The sequence below is a fragment of the Cnephaeus nilssonii genome (assembly GCF_951640355.1).
Source record: "Cnephaeus nilssonii genome assembly, chromosome: 17".
NCBI lineage: Eukaryota > Metazoa > Chordata > Mammalia > Chiroptera > Vespertilionidae > Cnephaeus > Cnephaeus nilssonii.
Window position 1 is genome coordinate 10543553 of NC_137088.1, and position 17019 is coordinate 10560571.

Below are 17019 nucleotides of genomic sequence, written 5' to 3' on the forward strand. Positions count from 1 at the left end.
TGATTTTTCAGAAAAACTGCAAAGCAGTTGATGTGTCTGTTATAATCCCAAGAAATACAGGCTGAGAGAGCCCATGCTGAGCCACTGTGCCAGCAGATTAAGTCTATCGTGACGTTGTTCCTCTTGCCTGGAATCCCTTCACCTTCTTCTGTTAACAGTCCCTAGTCTCCCCGTGGGAAACTACCTCTTCCCCAGCCTTAGACTGCCAATCAAGAAATCTTCTCCCCGGGGACGTGGGACATGATGGGGGACCCAGGCTACGCCAACCAGATGCCCTCCCCAGGAAAGAGACTTCTGAGCAGAATCAAGAACAGGATGAAAGCAACTGAAACAGGGTCATGACATGAAATCGCCGAAGCCACCCTGGTTCTTGTCCTCCCCAAGCAGCAGCTGGCCACGCTTCTCCCCCTCGGTGAGTCACTCCCAGCCTTCCAACAAATTTATTCTGGGCTCGTTAGCTAGTCAGTCTGTTTTGCTTGTCACCAAAGAACCCTCACTGATACAGACACCAACTGCTCTCTCCTGGGGACATGAGAGAAAAGCCAGAATTACTGACTAAACCTTGGCCTGCAACGTTCTGCAGCCAGGACGGCTGTTTTCCAGCCCAGCAGCTGTCTTCAGTTCAAGCACGGGAGCCCGGCCCGCTGGGGAGAGATCTCAGAGACCCACGCCCAGAGTTTGAACTGTACCTGCCAACAACTTCCAAAATCTTCCCGTACTCTTCACTTGGATTTTTTAAAGCTTTCCTCCTGGTGGAAATGTTGTAAAAAAGGTCCTCCACCTGAACAGAAGATTGAGCTTTCTTGTAAATTCGTAGATGTGAAAATAAAGAACAAGCAGTCCACCTACAGCTGGGCCTTAAGGCAGAGAATCCAACTATTTACCGATAGCCCGGGGCAGCCTTAACAAAGGAAATTAGGCGTTATTTTTCCTGCCTCCCACTTTTACTCGCTGATTTCTCAAACAGGTACTGGGGCTTAGCTCTAAGTCAGGCTCTTTGCTTTGTACGGGAATATGAAGACAAATAATGCACAGTCCTGCCCAGAACAGCACAAGATTTAGTGGGGCAAACATACATTTACAGATAATTATAATATCACATGGCATTCAAACATTTTTGAACTAAGAATAATTACATCATTTCTGAGCTCATTGGGGTTCTTAGAAATCACAGCGTGGACACCCGGGAGTGGATCCCTGTTAACACGAACTTGGAAGCACACGTTCACTGGGCCTCCCGCCTCCTCAAGCTCCAGGGAGCTGTGCTCTAGCGGGGGCTGGAGGCGGAGAGGTGGGATGCATGACAGTGGGATGCTCTATAGAACCACAGGATGGGAAGAGACCACATGTGGCATCATAGAAACAGGGCAGCATCATGGACTTTCTCCTGATGACACACTCCAATCACTCCAACTCCCTCTGAGTGGGCTGGTATTCTTCACTCCATTGCTGGATGAGAAAAGTGAGGTGAGGGGACAGTAAATGACTTAACTGTGGACACACAACCACTGAAGGCAAGGCGGGGACTCTGACCTCTCCTGGAGCCAAGCTCAAGGTTCTTCCAATGCCAACTGCCCTGCCATCCCAAGAAAAGAATCTCCCAGCTTAAAAAAGATGAGGGGGTGGACAAAAACCAAAAATCATTTATCTTGCGTAGAGGGTGAGATCCTGGGGTCTCTATTAACTAACAGAGATTCATTTACTGTTATTTAGAAAGTTCAGAGACAATTTTATTTCAATATTTATATGACGTTCTTTTCCAACAATTCCCCCTCCCGTGTCCCATTTTCACCGTGATCTGGGTCCCCTGATTGCCTGCACATGGCTTAGGAGGAGCTTTCAGCTTTCCATCGGAGTAACTTGCTCTAATCAGAAAACAGAACAGATTATAAACACCCAATAGAAAAAGAAGAGATACTTATCCAACGGATAAAAAAGAACATTATGCCAATGACACATTAAAATATAGCCATGTTATGTATTTTCTTAATAACCATTATTTTTCCGCTACTCCCAAATCATTCCAATTGGATACCAAAAAAGTGTATATATCCCTTTTCTTCTAGCAAATGTTGCTTTTTAGTTCTTGAGTTTTGAGCTACAAAGAATAGTTTTGCCAGTGCCTAAGATGGCAGTCCATTTTCTTCAGTAATTCTGCAATCATTTATTGGGGGGCTACCATGTATCATGTCTGCAGAGACCCCAGCAACAAAGACAGGCCTTAGAAAGCTCTTGCTCTAGTGAGGGCACAGACTGTTACCAAAAGCGGTGAACAATGAGCTAAGTGATCTAGAGAAGGAAACAGCCAGCCTGGGGTGAGAGTGGGGGCAGGTGGAAGTGTCACAGAAGAGGTGACAACTCATCCGGGCTCTGGGAGGAATACGTTTCAGGAGGAGAGGTCAGGGAAGATAACCCAGGAAGAGAAAAATAGAAAGAGAAGCACAGAGGCTTTAGAAAACACGGCAGCGGGCGATGTGTGGAGAGCGGGGCTGGAAGGTGGACTGAGAGCACGTTAGGAGGGCGCTGGCTGCCATGATGACGACTGGATTTCACCCCGCCCCGGAAGGGGAGCCACTGGAGGTCCTGAGCAGGGGCAAACATGGCCCCAGAGGTGAAGGAACAGGAGTTGTGCCCCAGGCTCCCCATTTTGCGAGAAGGGATTCTAATGGTATCAGCCCTCCCCACCCAGGTCCTAGGGCAGTTATATTCAGAGTCAAATTCCTCTAGCATCAGTGCTGGATACCCTGAAATGCTCCACCTCCCTCTACTTCACATCTGTCTGTACAAGGGACCCAGAAACAGGCAGAACTGCCCACCAGTGAATGGCCAGAACCTAAAAACACAGAGATGTGATTCTGATTCCTTGAATCCTGTTTTTGTTCTGTTCTAAGGCTGTTCATCAGTTTCTGAAAACTGTGCCAGCACAACAGATGGTCAGCGGCATCCACACGAAGGCACACCAGCCCAGGCATGCATGTGTGGCAGGGAGTGGTGGCTCCCGAGCCAGCTGGGCAACCGGGAGCCTCCAGGACCCCAGCCGCAGCCCTGCAGTCAGCTCAAAGCCATACCCTACCACTTAGAATATGTCTGTGTAATAGACAGCTTGCCAGACACATGCAATATGTCACATCTATCTTCAAATAAGATTATCACCTAATAACCTTCCCTAATCCAAAGGGAGGCGAGAAAATTTACCCAAGAGCTCAGCCAAAAAAGGTAACATTGCTGTTTAGATGGGATTACTTTGAGATGCAGACGTAAAGCACACCTCTGGGTGAACATCAATGAATAGAAGACGACAGCGCTGTACCTGTATGCGCACTTCCCATCAGCTGTTTTGGTTGTGATAGTAACGTGAGCCACGTGGCTTATGCTGGCCAAAGCCTAGGAAGAAAAGGAAATGGAATGAAAAAAAATTCACTGCTGAGTCAACCCCGTCACATCATTAAGGAAAAGGTTATCTACACTGCCTCCTCCACTCTGTGTTAACATGGCAACAATGCGCACCCTGCTCACTCATTTGGATAACACGTTTTCAAAACAAAGAAGGGCATCAAGTTGAATCTGTAGCATAATTACTAACACAAGGGAAAATACATTAAAAGTCCAAAAGGAACACCAAATAATTAACGTATAAATAGCAATTCTGTTTATATATAGAACACGTTAAATATTCTCAGTGATTTGTTTTCTAACAATTTCAAAACCTGTACTTCAGAAATGGGTATCAGAGTCACTCCAAATAGATCATATTGTACACATTTTTCAAAATTTCTGTAAGCAATTACATGTTTAGAAATGTAAATTTTAAATTATGCAATTAAGACAAAACAAATTTAAAATGACCAATTTTTCCCCTTTATAATCAAGATAGGTTTCCTAGTCCTTTGAAATCTGTATCTTCTTTCTTTCTTTTTCTTTTTTTGTTAAATCTCACCTGAAGGTGTTTTTCCATTGATTTTAAGAGAGAGGCAGAGAAACGTCGATATGAGAGAGACACATCGATTGGTTGTGGGCCCCAACCAGGGCCGGGGATTGAGCCTGAAACTGAGGTATGTGCCCTTGACCGGAACTGGACCCAGAACCCTTCAGTCCATGGGCCGACGGTCCATCCACTGAGCCAAACCGGTTAGGGCTGTATCTCTTTCACAAGGGTATCTTAGCATATAAAAATGCAACCCAGGCACTGTGATGGGTCTGTGTGACAGCATCTCAGGAGACAGTGAATGTAGCCCATGGCAGGTTTAGTTCATTAATAAGGAATGCGGCTCAGGCTCAGAGAATTTCTCTGGTTTATGTAATTGAGCTCATTTGCATTATTAAAAATGATTCTGAGACCTGTGTAAGGAAGAACATTACGTATACACAGGACCACATAACGCCAGGAAGAGAGGGTCCTCTGGCAGACGGACCCTTTGTACTGGCTTGGAGCCTTAGAGGAGCACGGGCACTGAGTCAAACTCGCAGGGTTCCAAACTCTGTGTCAGTTTCCTCGTATGTAAAGCAGGGAAATAACAGAACCTCCCCGCAGAGTGGTCAAGAGTAAGAGAGTTAATATGTACAAAGTGCTGAGAACCAGGGTGGCACACAGAAATCCCTCAATAAACTTTCTTCTTAAATTACAGTGAAATAACAACCCCAAAGATGCCCTGCAGCTAGGCGGAGGAGCCAGGAGGTCACGGGCTTAGAAACTGACCCAGGAAATTGCAAAGCCAGAAGGAAACTGCTTTGCTAGAACTCGATCTGAGGCATACTTAAAATCAGGGGAGCCCCAGGGTCGTTACCCTAACACTGCCCTTACCTGTAACAACTCGGGGCTCACCATGAGCCAGAGGGTGCTTGAGAGCACTCTGGTTTGACCTAAATTACGGCGACTGGGTCACGGTTGCCTTTTCATTTTAAAAAATTAAATAAAAGTAATACATGCATATGATAAGAAAACTGGAAAACTAATTCTCCTCCCCCACCTTCATTTGCATTCCCCGCAAATAACTACTCCACATCAGCTTCTTGGTACCCCAGCGCCTCCAGAAAGGAATACAGCCCTGCCAACGCTTGACTTGAGACCGAGTGCCAGCCTCTTCTGACCTCCAGAATTTTAAGATACAACTGTGTTGTTTTAAGCCACTAAGCAGCAGCAGGAATGTAATACAATGTGTTTGAAAAGTATACATATTTTACTTATGAATGTTATCTCTATAAATATACCCTAAGGAAATAACTGAATAAAACACAGTGTATATGCATGAATAGTCACCAGAGCATTAAACAGGAAAAAGTAGCAAAGAGCACAAACGTTCAAAATGAAACCATCTGAATAGACCACAGTATATACATGTAATAGAATAGTATGTAGCCATTCAAATTTATGTAGGTGTATTATATAGCGAATAAAAAGATATCCACGGAATATCGTCATAAAAATGTAAGGTACATTAGTCTTAAAGATACTTTAGTCTATTTTCTATATCATATATTCCAATGCTACATCATATAATTTCATCTACATAGATTTCAGTATATATCTTAAAGAATAAGGACTTAAAAATAACCCATGATGCTATTTTTAAACCAATAAAATTAACAATAATGTCTTAATACTATCAAATAACCAATCTGTGTTCAAATATCTGTGTCTCAAAAAAATGTTACACTTTGCTCAAATCAGAATCCAAGGGAGAGCTATACTTTGAAGATGGTTCATATGGCTCTTAAATCTCTTGTCATCTACAGGTTCCTGCTCCCTTCTCTACTTTTCTTTGCAGTTTATTTGTTGAAGGAAACAAGTCTTTTATCATGTTGTTTCCCAATCTCAGTATCATTTACTGTGCTCCCTTGCTCCTGTATTTTCTGTGTATTGGTACTTAAATTTAACTACTGATCAGAGTCCCATTTTATTTTTGGACAGGAAGCCTTTGTAGATGGTATTTCGTTCTTTCATCAAGAAATACATAATGTCATAGGGTTTTCATAGATAAAGTTTATGGTATATTAAGTATTTATAAACAAGTCTCAGCTTTGGCAAATTGAATTTATGTTTGTTTAGATTTACTTTTCTCTGACAAGTAAAAATATCATATCTTGTTTATCTACTGAGAAACATACTGACAAATGGTAGAAATGTCATCACAGGCGGATATTCACACATTTATTTAACCCTTAGCTTACCTCACCGCGAAAGCCATAGGTAGAAATATTAGCTAAATCCTCAAAGGACTGAAGTTTACTTGTAGTGAACCTCTCACATACAATATCTAGATCTTCTTTCTAGAAGATACCGAAAAATAAGTAAATTATTATATTACTCATTTTTTCCCCCAAATCCTTTTGAATCTCCCTCTTCTTGAATGAATCCAAGAAGATATTCCTCTTAGGAGGAGAGTTTCTAAATTAGCAGTAACTTGCTCACTTGGCCTGGTGCTCCTTCCTCCTCACTGCTCTCATTTCTGTCTCACTGGCTGGTTCTGTTACTCCCTGACAGTGGGGTAACCCCGGACACCACCCTTGGCCCTCTTCTCTACCTACACACACTCTCTTGACAATCTTATCCTGTATCACAGATTTTATAAAGATCACCAGTTTTTATAAAACTTCTTTAGTAAAAATCTAGACATATTTTACAGATACATTTAATTGTAGTAAAAAATTATGGACAAGGGGTTCTTATAAAACTCACTTTGTTCCAAACCCTCTAATAGCATCCCACCTTAGAGTAAAAGCCAAAGATTTCACAATGGCCTACAAGGTTGGACATGATCAGTCGGCTTATCTTTCAGATCTCATCTCCTGTTCCAGTCACACTGGCCTCCTGGCTGATCCTTAAACATGTCAGGCATGCATCCATTTCCTGGTTTTTGCAGGTATTGTTCTCTTTGCCCAGAACACTCATCCTTTAAATGGCCTCATGACTCACTCCTTTGACCTCCTTATTCCCCTGCACAGGGCCCAGTATGTTTTTTGTTGTTTTTTTTTCCCACAGGGCCCAGTATGGAACAGGAACCCAATAAACAATTATTGTTGCTGTTGAGTTTTCCTGTCAAACAATCCCATCCACAGAAGCCCAGTCTCTAGAACAGGGAAGGGTTCTGCCACTTCCTGCAGGTCTCACACGGAGCACACAGACATCTGCTCCTCTGAGGGTCTCCTTACCCTGATGCCGGTGCCATTGTCTTGGATCTGAATCAACTTCAGGCCTCCCTCTTTTACAACCACTTGAATGCTTGTGCATTTGGCATCTAAACTGGCAAACCAAACAGAAAAAGAAGTATCAGTCTGTAACTACCTTAATGCACAAATTTTCCTATGAGCCAAGGGATAAAAAACAAATTCCAAATAAATATACGACTGTCTGATTCATGTTTTTCCTTTGTTTTACAGGCTCTGTGACTCCACTGTTATGTTTAGAGAAAGGGGAGGGGCAGAAGGGGCTAACCATCATCTCCAATAGGATAGTCACCACCATTTCTGTTCTTCTAGGAAAGTGCTGTTAAAAGTAGGTCCTTTCAGCTCCTGCCTTTTTCTTACCCTCTTCTCTACTAATTCAACCATCCGTTACTCGAACTTGATTGAGCCTCAGGTTCCTAAATGACTCTATTAAAATGTCGTTAAGCATTCTAAATGTTTTTCTCCACTCTTCCCTTTTCTTTCAGAAAATATATATTGGGGGAAAGAAAATATGGCAATGCACAAAGTTCTTTAAGAAGCTAATAAATATTCTGTACCTTCAGAGAATAGCCTACGAGCACAGAGCACCTGCTAAAGAAAACAGATTCAGGCTGGTGCTGCGTGAGAAAGATAAGTTATGGACTCCTCACACAGAAAATTCCTTATTTTAGAAATAAGACAGTAAGTTACTTAAAGACCTTTCTCAGGAGCCCCTGAGTTGAAGTTGTTTAGCCATTTTGACTTACATAGTAAAAGAAGCATAACTGTATGCTCATAGCAGCACAATTTACCATAGCTAAGATTTGGAAACAACCTAAGTGCCCATCAGCAGATGAGTGGATTAAAAAACTGTGGTACATCTACACAATGGAATACTACGCCGGTATAAAAAAGAAGGAACTTTTACCATTTGCAACAGCATGGACGGAACTGGAGAGCATTATGCTAAATGAAATAAGCCAGTCAGAGAAAAATAAATATCACATGATCTCACTCATATGTGGGATATAATGATCAACATAATTTGATGAACAAGAATAGATCCAGAGACAAATGGCAGGGGAGAGGGGTTAGAGAGCAACCAAAGGACTTGTATGCATGCATATTAGCATAACCAATGGATACAGACACTGTGGGGGAGGGCAGGGGAGCCTTGCCTGGGGTGGGAATGGCTGGGCTGGGGGTGGGGGGAGACATATGTAAAACTTTAGACAATAAAAAAAAAGCATAACTGGATCCATAAAGAGCCTCTGCTTATGGAATTAATGAGAAGCTACTGAGCTAATGTTTAGTTTTGTTGTATAGGATTCTGTCTGGGACAGTACAATAGGCCCAGCATGTTCAGTGTTAATTCTAACACTGTAGACACAAGCCAGCCTTTATAAATTAGATCAAGTCAAAAGGAGAAGCCCTCCCTGGGTTCCCTGTTCCTTCTATTGTCTACCTTCTAATTCTCAGCCTTGCCCTTGCCAGTCCTTTCTGAGCCACTATCCTTTCAGTCCCGCTATTCCAGGCAGTTTATGTTTTCACAACAAGTCCCTTTACAAATGTGCCCTTCTTCGCTGGGGCATTTTTATTTTCTTTTAAGGTATGGATTTTATTAATAACAATTGACTTGAACACAAAGGATCTTACACAATGTTAGAAACATGTCTTTTTTTGAGGTTTACCGCTTACACCATCTTTCTTTCCATGTTTTTAACCTTTTCCCTCCACGTTGTGTGGCATTTCCAAACTTCAGAATCCACGGAAGACCCCATAAAAGGACAGGAAAGCACAAAGTGGGATCATTAATTTGGCAATAGGAAAATCACAAGTTAAACCCAGAGGAAGATCATCAGCCTGTCCTAAAATCTTGACAATTTACTTTTAATCAAACTCAAAACTTGTACTCTTAAATGTGCATTTTTTTTTGTAATAAGCATGTAACTGATAAGATGAAGGATGAAGGGAGATGTTTTTCCCCCACCGAAGATTTGCATCTTTTGCGTATATAATTTTAGAAGCAATTCCTTTAGTTAATGGCACCATTAAAATGACACTGCGTAGCCCACTGCGTGCGCCCCCTGTAATCCTAGAAAAGTCTCGCGACAGCGCGAGGGATGCGAGAAGGCAGGACCCCCAAAGCCTCCGCCACTGTGGGCATGCGCCGTACACGCCTCCGCCCAGGGCAGGGAGGCGTGTCCGCGCCATGCCTGCGCGGCCCGTTAAGTTGTAGCCTCTAAGGAAGCCCGGCTCCGACTCCCTCCGTACCAGTTCTCGATCATCTCCTTGATGGCATTAGCCGGCCGCTGGATAACTTCCCCTGCCGCGATGCGGTTCACCACAGTCTCGTCCAGCCGCCGAATAACGCCCGCTACAAGCGACATTTTGGCGCCACAGGAGTCCAGGTCACGTCGAGGTGCTCACTGGACGAGCCGTCAGCCAATCACTACAGTTCTCCGTGCTTACGCTATTCCCTTAACTCTGTGTACGCGGTCCGGCCCCCCCTCCCCCACCCTTTCCAGCAGCAGCGCCGTTTCCGAGTGAGGGAGCTGTTGATTGGGCAGCTTGAATGTCAGTCAAGTGTCTTAGGTCCGTGGGTTCCTGGGCCTCTCCGTCCCTCCCTAAAGCAGCTTCCGCCAAGTAGCTAGACGGATTTGCGCTTGCGCGACAGAAATCACGGTCCGCTCTTTCGGCCAATCGGAACGCAGATGCCCTAGCGGGCGCTGGGTGTCGCGCGGCTGGGGTGATCTTGCGCAGAGCGTAGGTGGCGTTTGGCGCTCGCTCTTACTCCGCCTGTCTCTTTGCAGCCTCCAGGAGATCTGCTCCGCTCTTCTAGCCTCCGGAATCATGTGGATGACACCGAAGAGAAGCAAAATGGAAGTCGAGGAGGCTCGGGGGTTCCGGCCCGAGTGGACCCAGCGTTATTTGGTGGTGGAGCCTCCGGAGGGCGAAGGGGCCCTCTGCCTGGTCTGCGCCCACCTCGTCGTATCCGCTTGCGAACGCGACGTCAGGCGCCACTACGAGGCCGAGCACAGGTACTACCAGCGGTATGTGGAGGAGGGCGAGCGCGAGGCCCTGGTGGAGCGCCTGCGGCAGGGCGACATCCCCGAGATCGTCCCGCCCACTCCCGAGGAGAGAGCGGCGCGTGCAGGCCTCGGGATCGCCCGCCTCTTGGCCTTGAGGGGTCGCGGCGGGGGTGAGGGGGACTTTGTATACCAGTGCCTGGAGGTGATGCTGAATGATGTGCTGCCGGATCACGTAGGCGTTTTGGGTGGCATTGACTTATCTCCAGAGACCATCCGGCAGAGGGTCCTGAACATGAACGAAAATCTGCGCAGTCAGCTTTTCAACCGAGCCAAGGACTTTAGAGCCTATTCCCTTGCCTTGGATGACCAGGCTTTCGTGGCCTATGAGAACTACCTCCTGGTTTTTGTCCGCGGCGTGGACGTGGACTTGGAGGTGCAAGAAGAGCTTCTGACCATAATCAACCTGACTAATCACTTCAGTGTCGGTGCTCTCATGGCGGCAATCCTTGAGGCCCTGCAGACGGCAGGGCTTAGCTTGCAGCGAATGGTTGGACTGACCACAACCCACACTCTGAGGATGATTGGTGAGAACTCTGGACTGGTGTCGTACATGAGAGAAAAGGCTGTAAGCCCCAACTGTTGGAATGTCATCCATTATTCGGGATTCCTTCACTTGGAACTGTTGAGCTCCTACGATGTAGATGTTAATCAGGTCATAAGTACCGTATCTGACTGGATACTTTTGATTAAGACAAGAGGCATCAGGCGACCCGAATTTCAGGCTTTACTAACTTCATCTGAATCAGAGCATGGCGAAAGGGTGAATGGACGGTGTCTGAACAATTGGCTAAGAAGAGGGAAGACTTTAAAACTAATATTTTCATTAAGGAAAGAGATAGAAGCCTTCTTGGCTTCGGTAGGGGCAACAACAGTCCATTTCTCAGACCCAGAGTGGCTTTGTGATTTTGGCTTCTTGGTGGATATTATGAACCACCTCCGAGAACTCAGTGAACTGCTGCGATTCAATAGAGTCTTTGCTGCTACTGCATTTGACCATATTTGTAGCTTTGATGCTAAGTTGAATTTACTGCACAGACATATTGAGGAAAAAAATCTAACACACTTTGCTGCCTTGAGAGAAGTCGTTGATGAGCTTAAACAGCATATTAAAGAAGAAGAAAAGATACTTGATCCGGGTAGGTATAAAGTGGTGATCTGTCGCCTGCAAAAAGAATTTGATAGACATTTCAAGGACCTCAAGTTTATTAAAAAGGACTTGGAACTGTTTGCAAATCCATTTAACTTTAAAGCTGAACATGCACCTATTGCAGTAAGGATGGAGCTAACAAAACTTCAAGCAAATTCTGACCTTTGGGAGGAATACAGAAACAAAGACCTGGGGCAATTCTATGCTGGATTGTCTGCTGAAACCTACCCGATTATCAAAGGGGTTGCCTATAAGGTGGCATCCTTGTTTGATAGTAGTGAAATCTGCGAAAAAGCTTTTTCATATTTGGTTAGAAACCAACACACTTTGAGCCAGCCATTAACAGATGAGCATCTCCACGCCCTGTTTAGGATCGCCACAACTGAAATGGAACCACATTGGGATGCTCTTGTGAGAGCAAGAAATCCGCCTAATCCATAAGCTTTTGTGGTACAACATTGAAATACTCAACGAGAATCCAGTCCTAAAAGCAAAAATTTGATTTTTCAAGTTTACTCCTTTGGAGCATGAGAAAGCACCAAGTTTATGCATTTAAATTGATAACAATTGAGATTCTTCTGACTTTTTTTTTTTTTTTTTTTTCATCTCAAGAGGCAGCATGGGACTAGAACATGCAAACACCTCTTTCAAACTTAATGTCAAAGTCATCGTTGTCTTTTGCTTTTATGACATAATTGTTTTTAAAGAAGTTTAGTACTGATGATGTGAGTTGACTTAGTCTGTTTTTAAGGTGTTTTGAAGAAGTTTTAGGTCATATTTTAATGAAATGTTAAAATTCTGATGCATATAGTCTAAAATTATCATCTCCTTCATTGTATGTTTGAGCCTATTTGCAGAAATTCACATAGCAAGTTCAGAAGTTTCTGAAAAGGAAGAACATACATTCAATGGAGGTACTTGTCTATATCAAAATGTTTGAAACTTTTAAAAATCATTTGTGAGTCAGGGGTAAATATTGGCAGATTTCCTCCCTCTTACCTCTTCCCTATCCACCACAGTAATAATGATATTCCTAATAGAGGAAATAAATAAAATTTTAGGAGCAAGAATTATTTTTAAATTGCTAATTAGAAGGCTTCTTGCAATTTGGAGGTCAGACTAACCAATTATTGGAGGTTTCCCCTGAATTTTTCACAATTGGGTGCTGTTTTATTAGCTCACCTATTAAAGGACTATGGTAAGTATAGAATTTTAATGATTACCCATTAGTAATGCTTTTTTTCTATTGTAGACATATGTTTGGCCCTGTCAAGAAGGATGAAGCAAAAATATTTTTGCACTCCAGGATCAGGAGGTGTGAGATACTTTAGCTTCTTTGTCCTATCTGCATGGGTGTTCCTGCTTTATAAAGAAATCCTGCTTAAAGGAAACTTGCTACTTTATAGTGATATACCAGATTTTGTTAGCTGATAGAAGTGCATTTATTAGAGATTTTGAAGCTGCTCCACATTCTGTATTTAAGACAGTGCACAAGTAGAAATATTTAACTCAAGAAGCAGCTTTATTCAGATTTTAGGAATTTCATATTTCTAGTGAGCCATCTGCTTTGTGCTAAAACAGTAATTTTCAAACTTATGTTAACTATGAAAAGGAAATCGTACAGTAAAGCCAAATATGTAAAATGACTTCAAAACAGGACCCAGTTTATAGATCCATATTTGAAAACGTGTGCTAAAGTCCTGTCTTAACTATTGTTACACATTATTCTATGGTCATTAGTCAGCAAATTCAAGGAACCAGGATACAACCAAGAATTGAAAAGGAACTGATGCCTCAGGAATCAAAATAGTGCCAAAAGAACCAACTTGTGCAAGTGGTTCTCAATCAGAGGCAGTCAACTCTCCAGAGGATGTTGGGACATACAGGGGATTTTTTTTGGTTGTCCTATTTGGTGGGCGGTTCTGCTGGCATTTAAGTGCATAGGTCAACCTGGCATGGGAATTATTCCTCTCAAAGTGCCAGTAGGACCCCCCAATGTAGATTATTTTATTTTGAGGGACAGGGAAAATTACCGGTAGAAACAAAATTAGAAGAACAAGTTGGACAAACTTGATAGGGGAGACTACTTCCAACATTCTGAGTTTGGCTGGTAAGGTAAAAGCCTCGACATGTTCCGGTAGCTCACAGTAGCATTTATAAATCTGTAATCAATACTGAACCAGATTAAAGGACTCTATTCTGTTATATATAATTCATTGAGGGTAGAAAAGCAAGTGTTATAACAAGATGCTTGTCAAGAATGGTCAAGTTGAGATTTTGGTAAACCGGGAGTAGGCTTAAAACAACACAGTGAAAATCCAACCAAACAAAAAAATCTACCAGTAATTTCCCAATAGTTTGGAGTATTCTCTTTCACGGCAAGTGCTTTATTGAAAGAATGATTAGAATACCTGAAAGCTGCTTTTGCTTTCTAACCCTGGTTCCTCAAATATTGAAGTCTTGTACATTTTGTGAAGTTCTAGTATATATTTTGCTTACAGTAATAATAAAATGAGTTTGCATCGTATAGTCATTGAGTGGGTGGGGAGGGGAGATATAAGGAAAGGATTTTAAATTGACCATGAGTAATAGAGAATTTGCTATAAACTAGTCTTGTTTGTAGAAGAAAAATGTGTATTTTACTGTTTTCTGTGTTAAGTAATTCTGTAACTGCATGGCAGGTTTTTAAAAATATTTTTTATAAAGTAGTTGTTACTGGTCTGTCGTGTCAGTGAATACAGTTAAAATAAGTACTATTTTTTAAAGAAACTTAACGTCTCTATATTTCCCATTCCTACTAGTTTTCTTAAACGATTTGTCTGTATTCCTGTTGTCCCACATTGCCACTCAAACTGCTCAATCAAGCTCACAAAGTTTTTGTGAATATTCTTACCCTCTGATACCACCACCGACCACTCTCCTTGAAGTAGATGTTTACTTGACTTCGGGGAGATACCATCTCCAGGTATGCTTGCTCAGTCTTCTTTGCAGGTACCTCTTTCCCTTAAATATCTGTGTTCTTGGGATAGTTAAGTCTTCTTCTTCTACATCATCTTAACTGATCCCATTTCCTTTCATGGTTTCAAGTATCACCTATATGCAAATGACTCCCAAGTTTATATCTCCTTTCTAATAAGCCTTTCCTAACTCATATATCTAATTGCCAACTTACGTCCATTTCGCTGTCTCAGGGCAGCACAGTAAGTATGTCATTGATGTTGCCCCTAAACCTGCTTCTGTCACGTTTCCCCTTTTGGTAAATGGTACCACCACTACCACCCATTCAGTTGCCCTTGCCTAAGCTAAAACCTGAGTTATCCATGAGTTTCCCTCTTTATACATCATAACGTTCACAAAAACCTTTCTGTTCAAGTCCACCGTCTAAATTTTTCTTAATTCTCCAGTGCTACTCTTCTAATTCAGGCCATCAACCTACTAAATGATAGCAACAGCCTCCTCATTAGTCTCCCTTCCTCTGGTTTTGATCCCTTTCCACACTGCAGCCAGATTGTTCCAAAAGGCATATCTGGTCATATCACTCCACTGCTTTCACCATTGCTCTGAAGGATAAGGTACATTTCTGTTCATCTTTCAGGTCTCACTTTATATACCACTTCCTCTAGGAAGCCTTCATTGATGCCCACTAGACTGTACCCCTTCTACGCCCTCCCTAAATACCCTTTTTTTCCCCCAGCCATACACTTAACACACTTAATTGTTACTTGTTATTAATCACTGCTATACTGTAAGCTTTATAAGGGCAGGGACTTCATGCCTTGCTCAGTGTTATATCTGTAGTGATTAGCACAATGCCTGGTGTTTCAATAAATGTTTGAATGAATAAATGTTTGTGTAGTGTTTTACAATCTTGGAAGCCCTTTCTCAGTCTCATTTGACCTTCACTGTGGTCCTCTCTTAGACTGCTCACTGGATAATTGTTATCCACATATTACAAATTAAGGAATGAAACAAAGTTCTTTGTGACTAAAAATCTCATTGTATTCCCAGAATGTAGCTCAGTGCTTGGCATGTGGCTCGAATATTTATTATGTGAATATTGGGGAAACATTTAGATTGCCCTAGTAAACATAAGTAGTAAAGCCAGGATTCAAATCGAGGTATACTTAACATAAGTCCACTATGTAATGTTAAGTCATTACCTTCTTGATACAGAAATCTTTTTTTTTTAAATATATTTTATTGATTTTTTACAGAGAGGAAGAGAGAGGGACAGAGAGTTAGAAACATCGATGAGAGAGAAACATCAATCAGCTGCCTCCTGCACACCCCCACCGGGGATGTGCCCACAACCAAGGTACATGCCCTTCACCGGAATCGAACCTGGGACCCTTGAGTCCGCAGGCCGACGCTCTATCCACTGAGCCAAACCGGTTTCGGCTTGATACAGAAATCTTAATACATATTTTTTTAATTTCTAAAGGAACCTGGATGAGAAATACTGGACAACTATGTAGTGGACTAAAACAATAGTTAAGTAATTAAAAAGTTACATTTAGTACCATAAGAAGATAATGCTGCTTAAGAGTTAATATCGCCCTAGCGGGTTTGGCTCAGTGGATGGAGCGTTGGCCTGTGGACCGAAGGGTCCTGGATTTGATTCTGGTCAAGGGCACATACCTCGGTTGCAGGCTCCGTGCAGGAGGCAAGCAATCGATGTGTTTCTCTCACATTGATACTTGTTGCTGTCTTTCCCTCTCTCTTCCACTCTCCCTAAAAATTAATGGAAAAATATCCTCAGGTGATGATTTAATAATAATTTTTAAAAAAGAGCTGAAACCGGTTTGGCTCAGTGGATAGAGCATCAGCCTGCGGACTGAAAGGTCCCAGGTTCGATTCCGGTCAAGGGCACGTACATTGGTTGCTGGCACATCCCCAGTGGGAGGTGTGCTGGAGGCAGCTGATCGATGTTTCTCTCTCATTGATGTTTCTAGCTCTCTCTCTCTCTCCCTTCCTCTCTATAAAAAATCAATAAAATATATTTTTTTAAAAATAGAGTTAATGTCCATTTTCCTTTTGTAAGCATCAACCCTAGAAGGAAATGCCATACAATTTATTTGCTATTTTTCTTTACAAACAATTTCTGGCTCTTGGATTTAAAAGTAAGTAAATTTAACAAAATATTAGAGAAGTGGCTCAGTCAGCCCTCCTGGTGAATAAATATTTAGTTCACCTGCAGATTGTCCTGGACTCCTCCTCAATGAAGATAACTCAAAAGTGACATCTAGCCGAAACCGGTTTTGCTCAGTGGATAGAGCATCGGCCTACAGACTGAAAGGTCCCAGGTTTGATTCCGGTCCAGGGCATGTACCTTGGTTGCGGGCACATCCCCAGTAGAGGGTGTGCAGGTGGCAGCTGATCGATGTTTCTAACTCTCTATCCTCCCTTCCTCTCTGTAAAAAATCAATAAAATATATATTTTTTTAAAAAGTGACATCTAGCCAACAGATGATAGAAGAGCCATACCCTTAGAATCTTCTTGAGCCATTTTGTCCAATTTAAGGAATTAACTAGTGTTACACTTTTAATTGGATTTTAATATGAGGCACATTACTCTTTCAGAGATCTCAACATTAGGTATGATAATCAGTGATTTCACCCTTGCTGCAAAACTGGGTT

The 17019-nt window shown here is 42.5% G+C and overlaps 2 protein-coding genes across 2 annotated transcripts in view; one reads left to right on the top strand and one right to left on the bottom strand.

Moving 5' to 3' along the window:
* Window positions 1-9588, bottom strand: part of MLH1 (mutL homolog 1) — a 33340-nt gene extending 23752 nt beyond the window's left edge. Inside the window, exons 1-6 of the mRNA XM_079794981.1 lie at window positions 9418-9588; window positions 7150-7240; window positions 6169-6267; window positions 3311-3384; window positions 1793-1865; window positions 690-781 (exon numbers count right to left, since the gene is read on the bottom strand). Of these exons, the coding sequence (XP_079651107.1) occupies window positions 690-781; window positions 1793-1865; window positions 3311-3384; window positions 6169-6267; window positions 7150-7240; window positions 9418-9533 (545 nt within the window). The 5' untranslated portion in view covers window positions 9534-9588. The remainder of the gene's footprint in view (window positions 1-689; window positions 782-1792; window positions 1866-3310; window positions 3385-6168; window positions 6268-7149; window positions 7241-9417) is intronic.
* Window positions 9589-9996: 408 nt separating this feature from the next.
* On the top strand, window positions 9997-11823 carry EPM2AIP1 (EPM2A interacting protein 1; the record flags this gene model as incomplete). The annotated part of the gene is made up of 1 exon (XM_079795052.1): window positions 9997-11823. One exon carries the CDS (start codon window positions 9997-9999, stop codon window positions 11821-11823), a length of 1827 nt encoding a protein of 608 aa, XP_079651178.1.
* Window positions 11824-17019: the final 5196 nt, after the last annotated feature.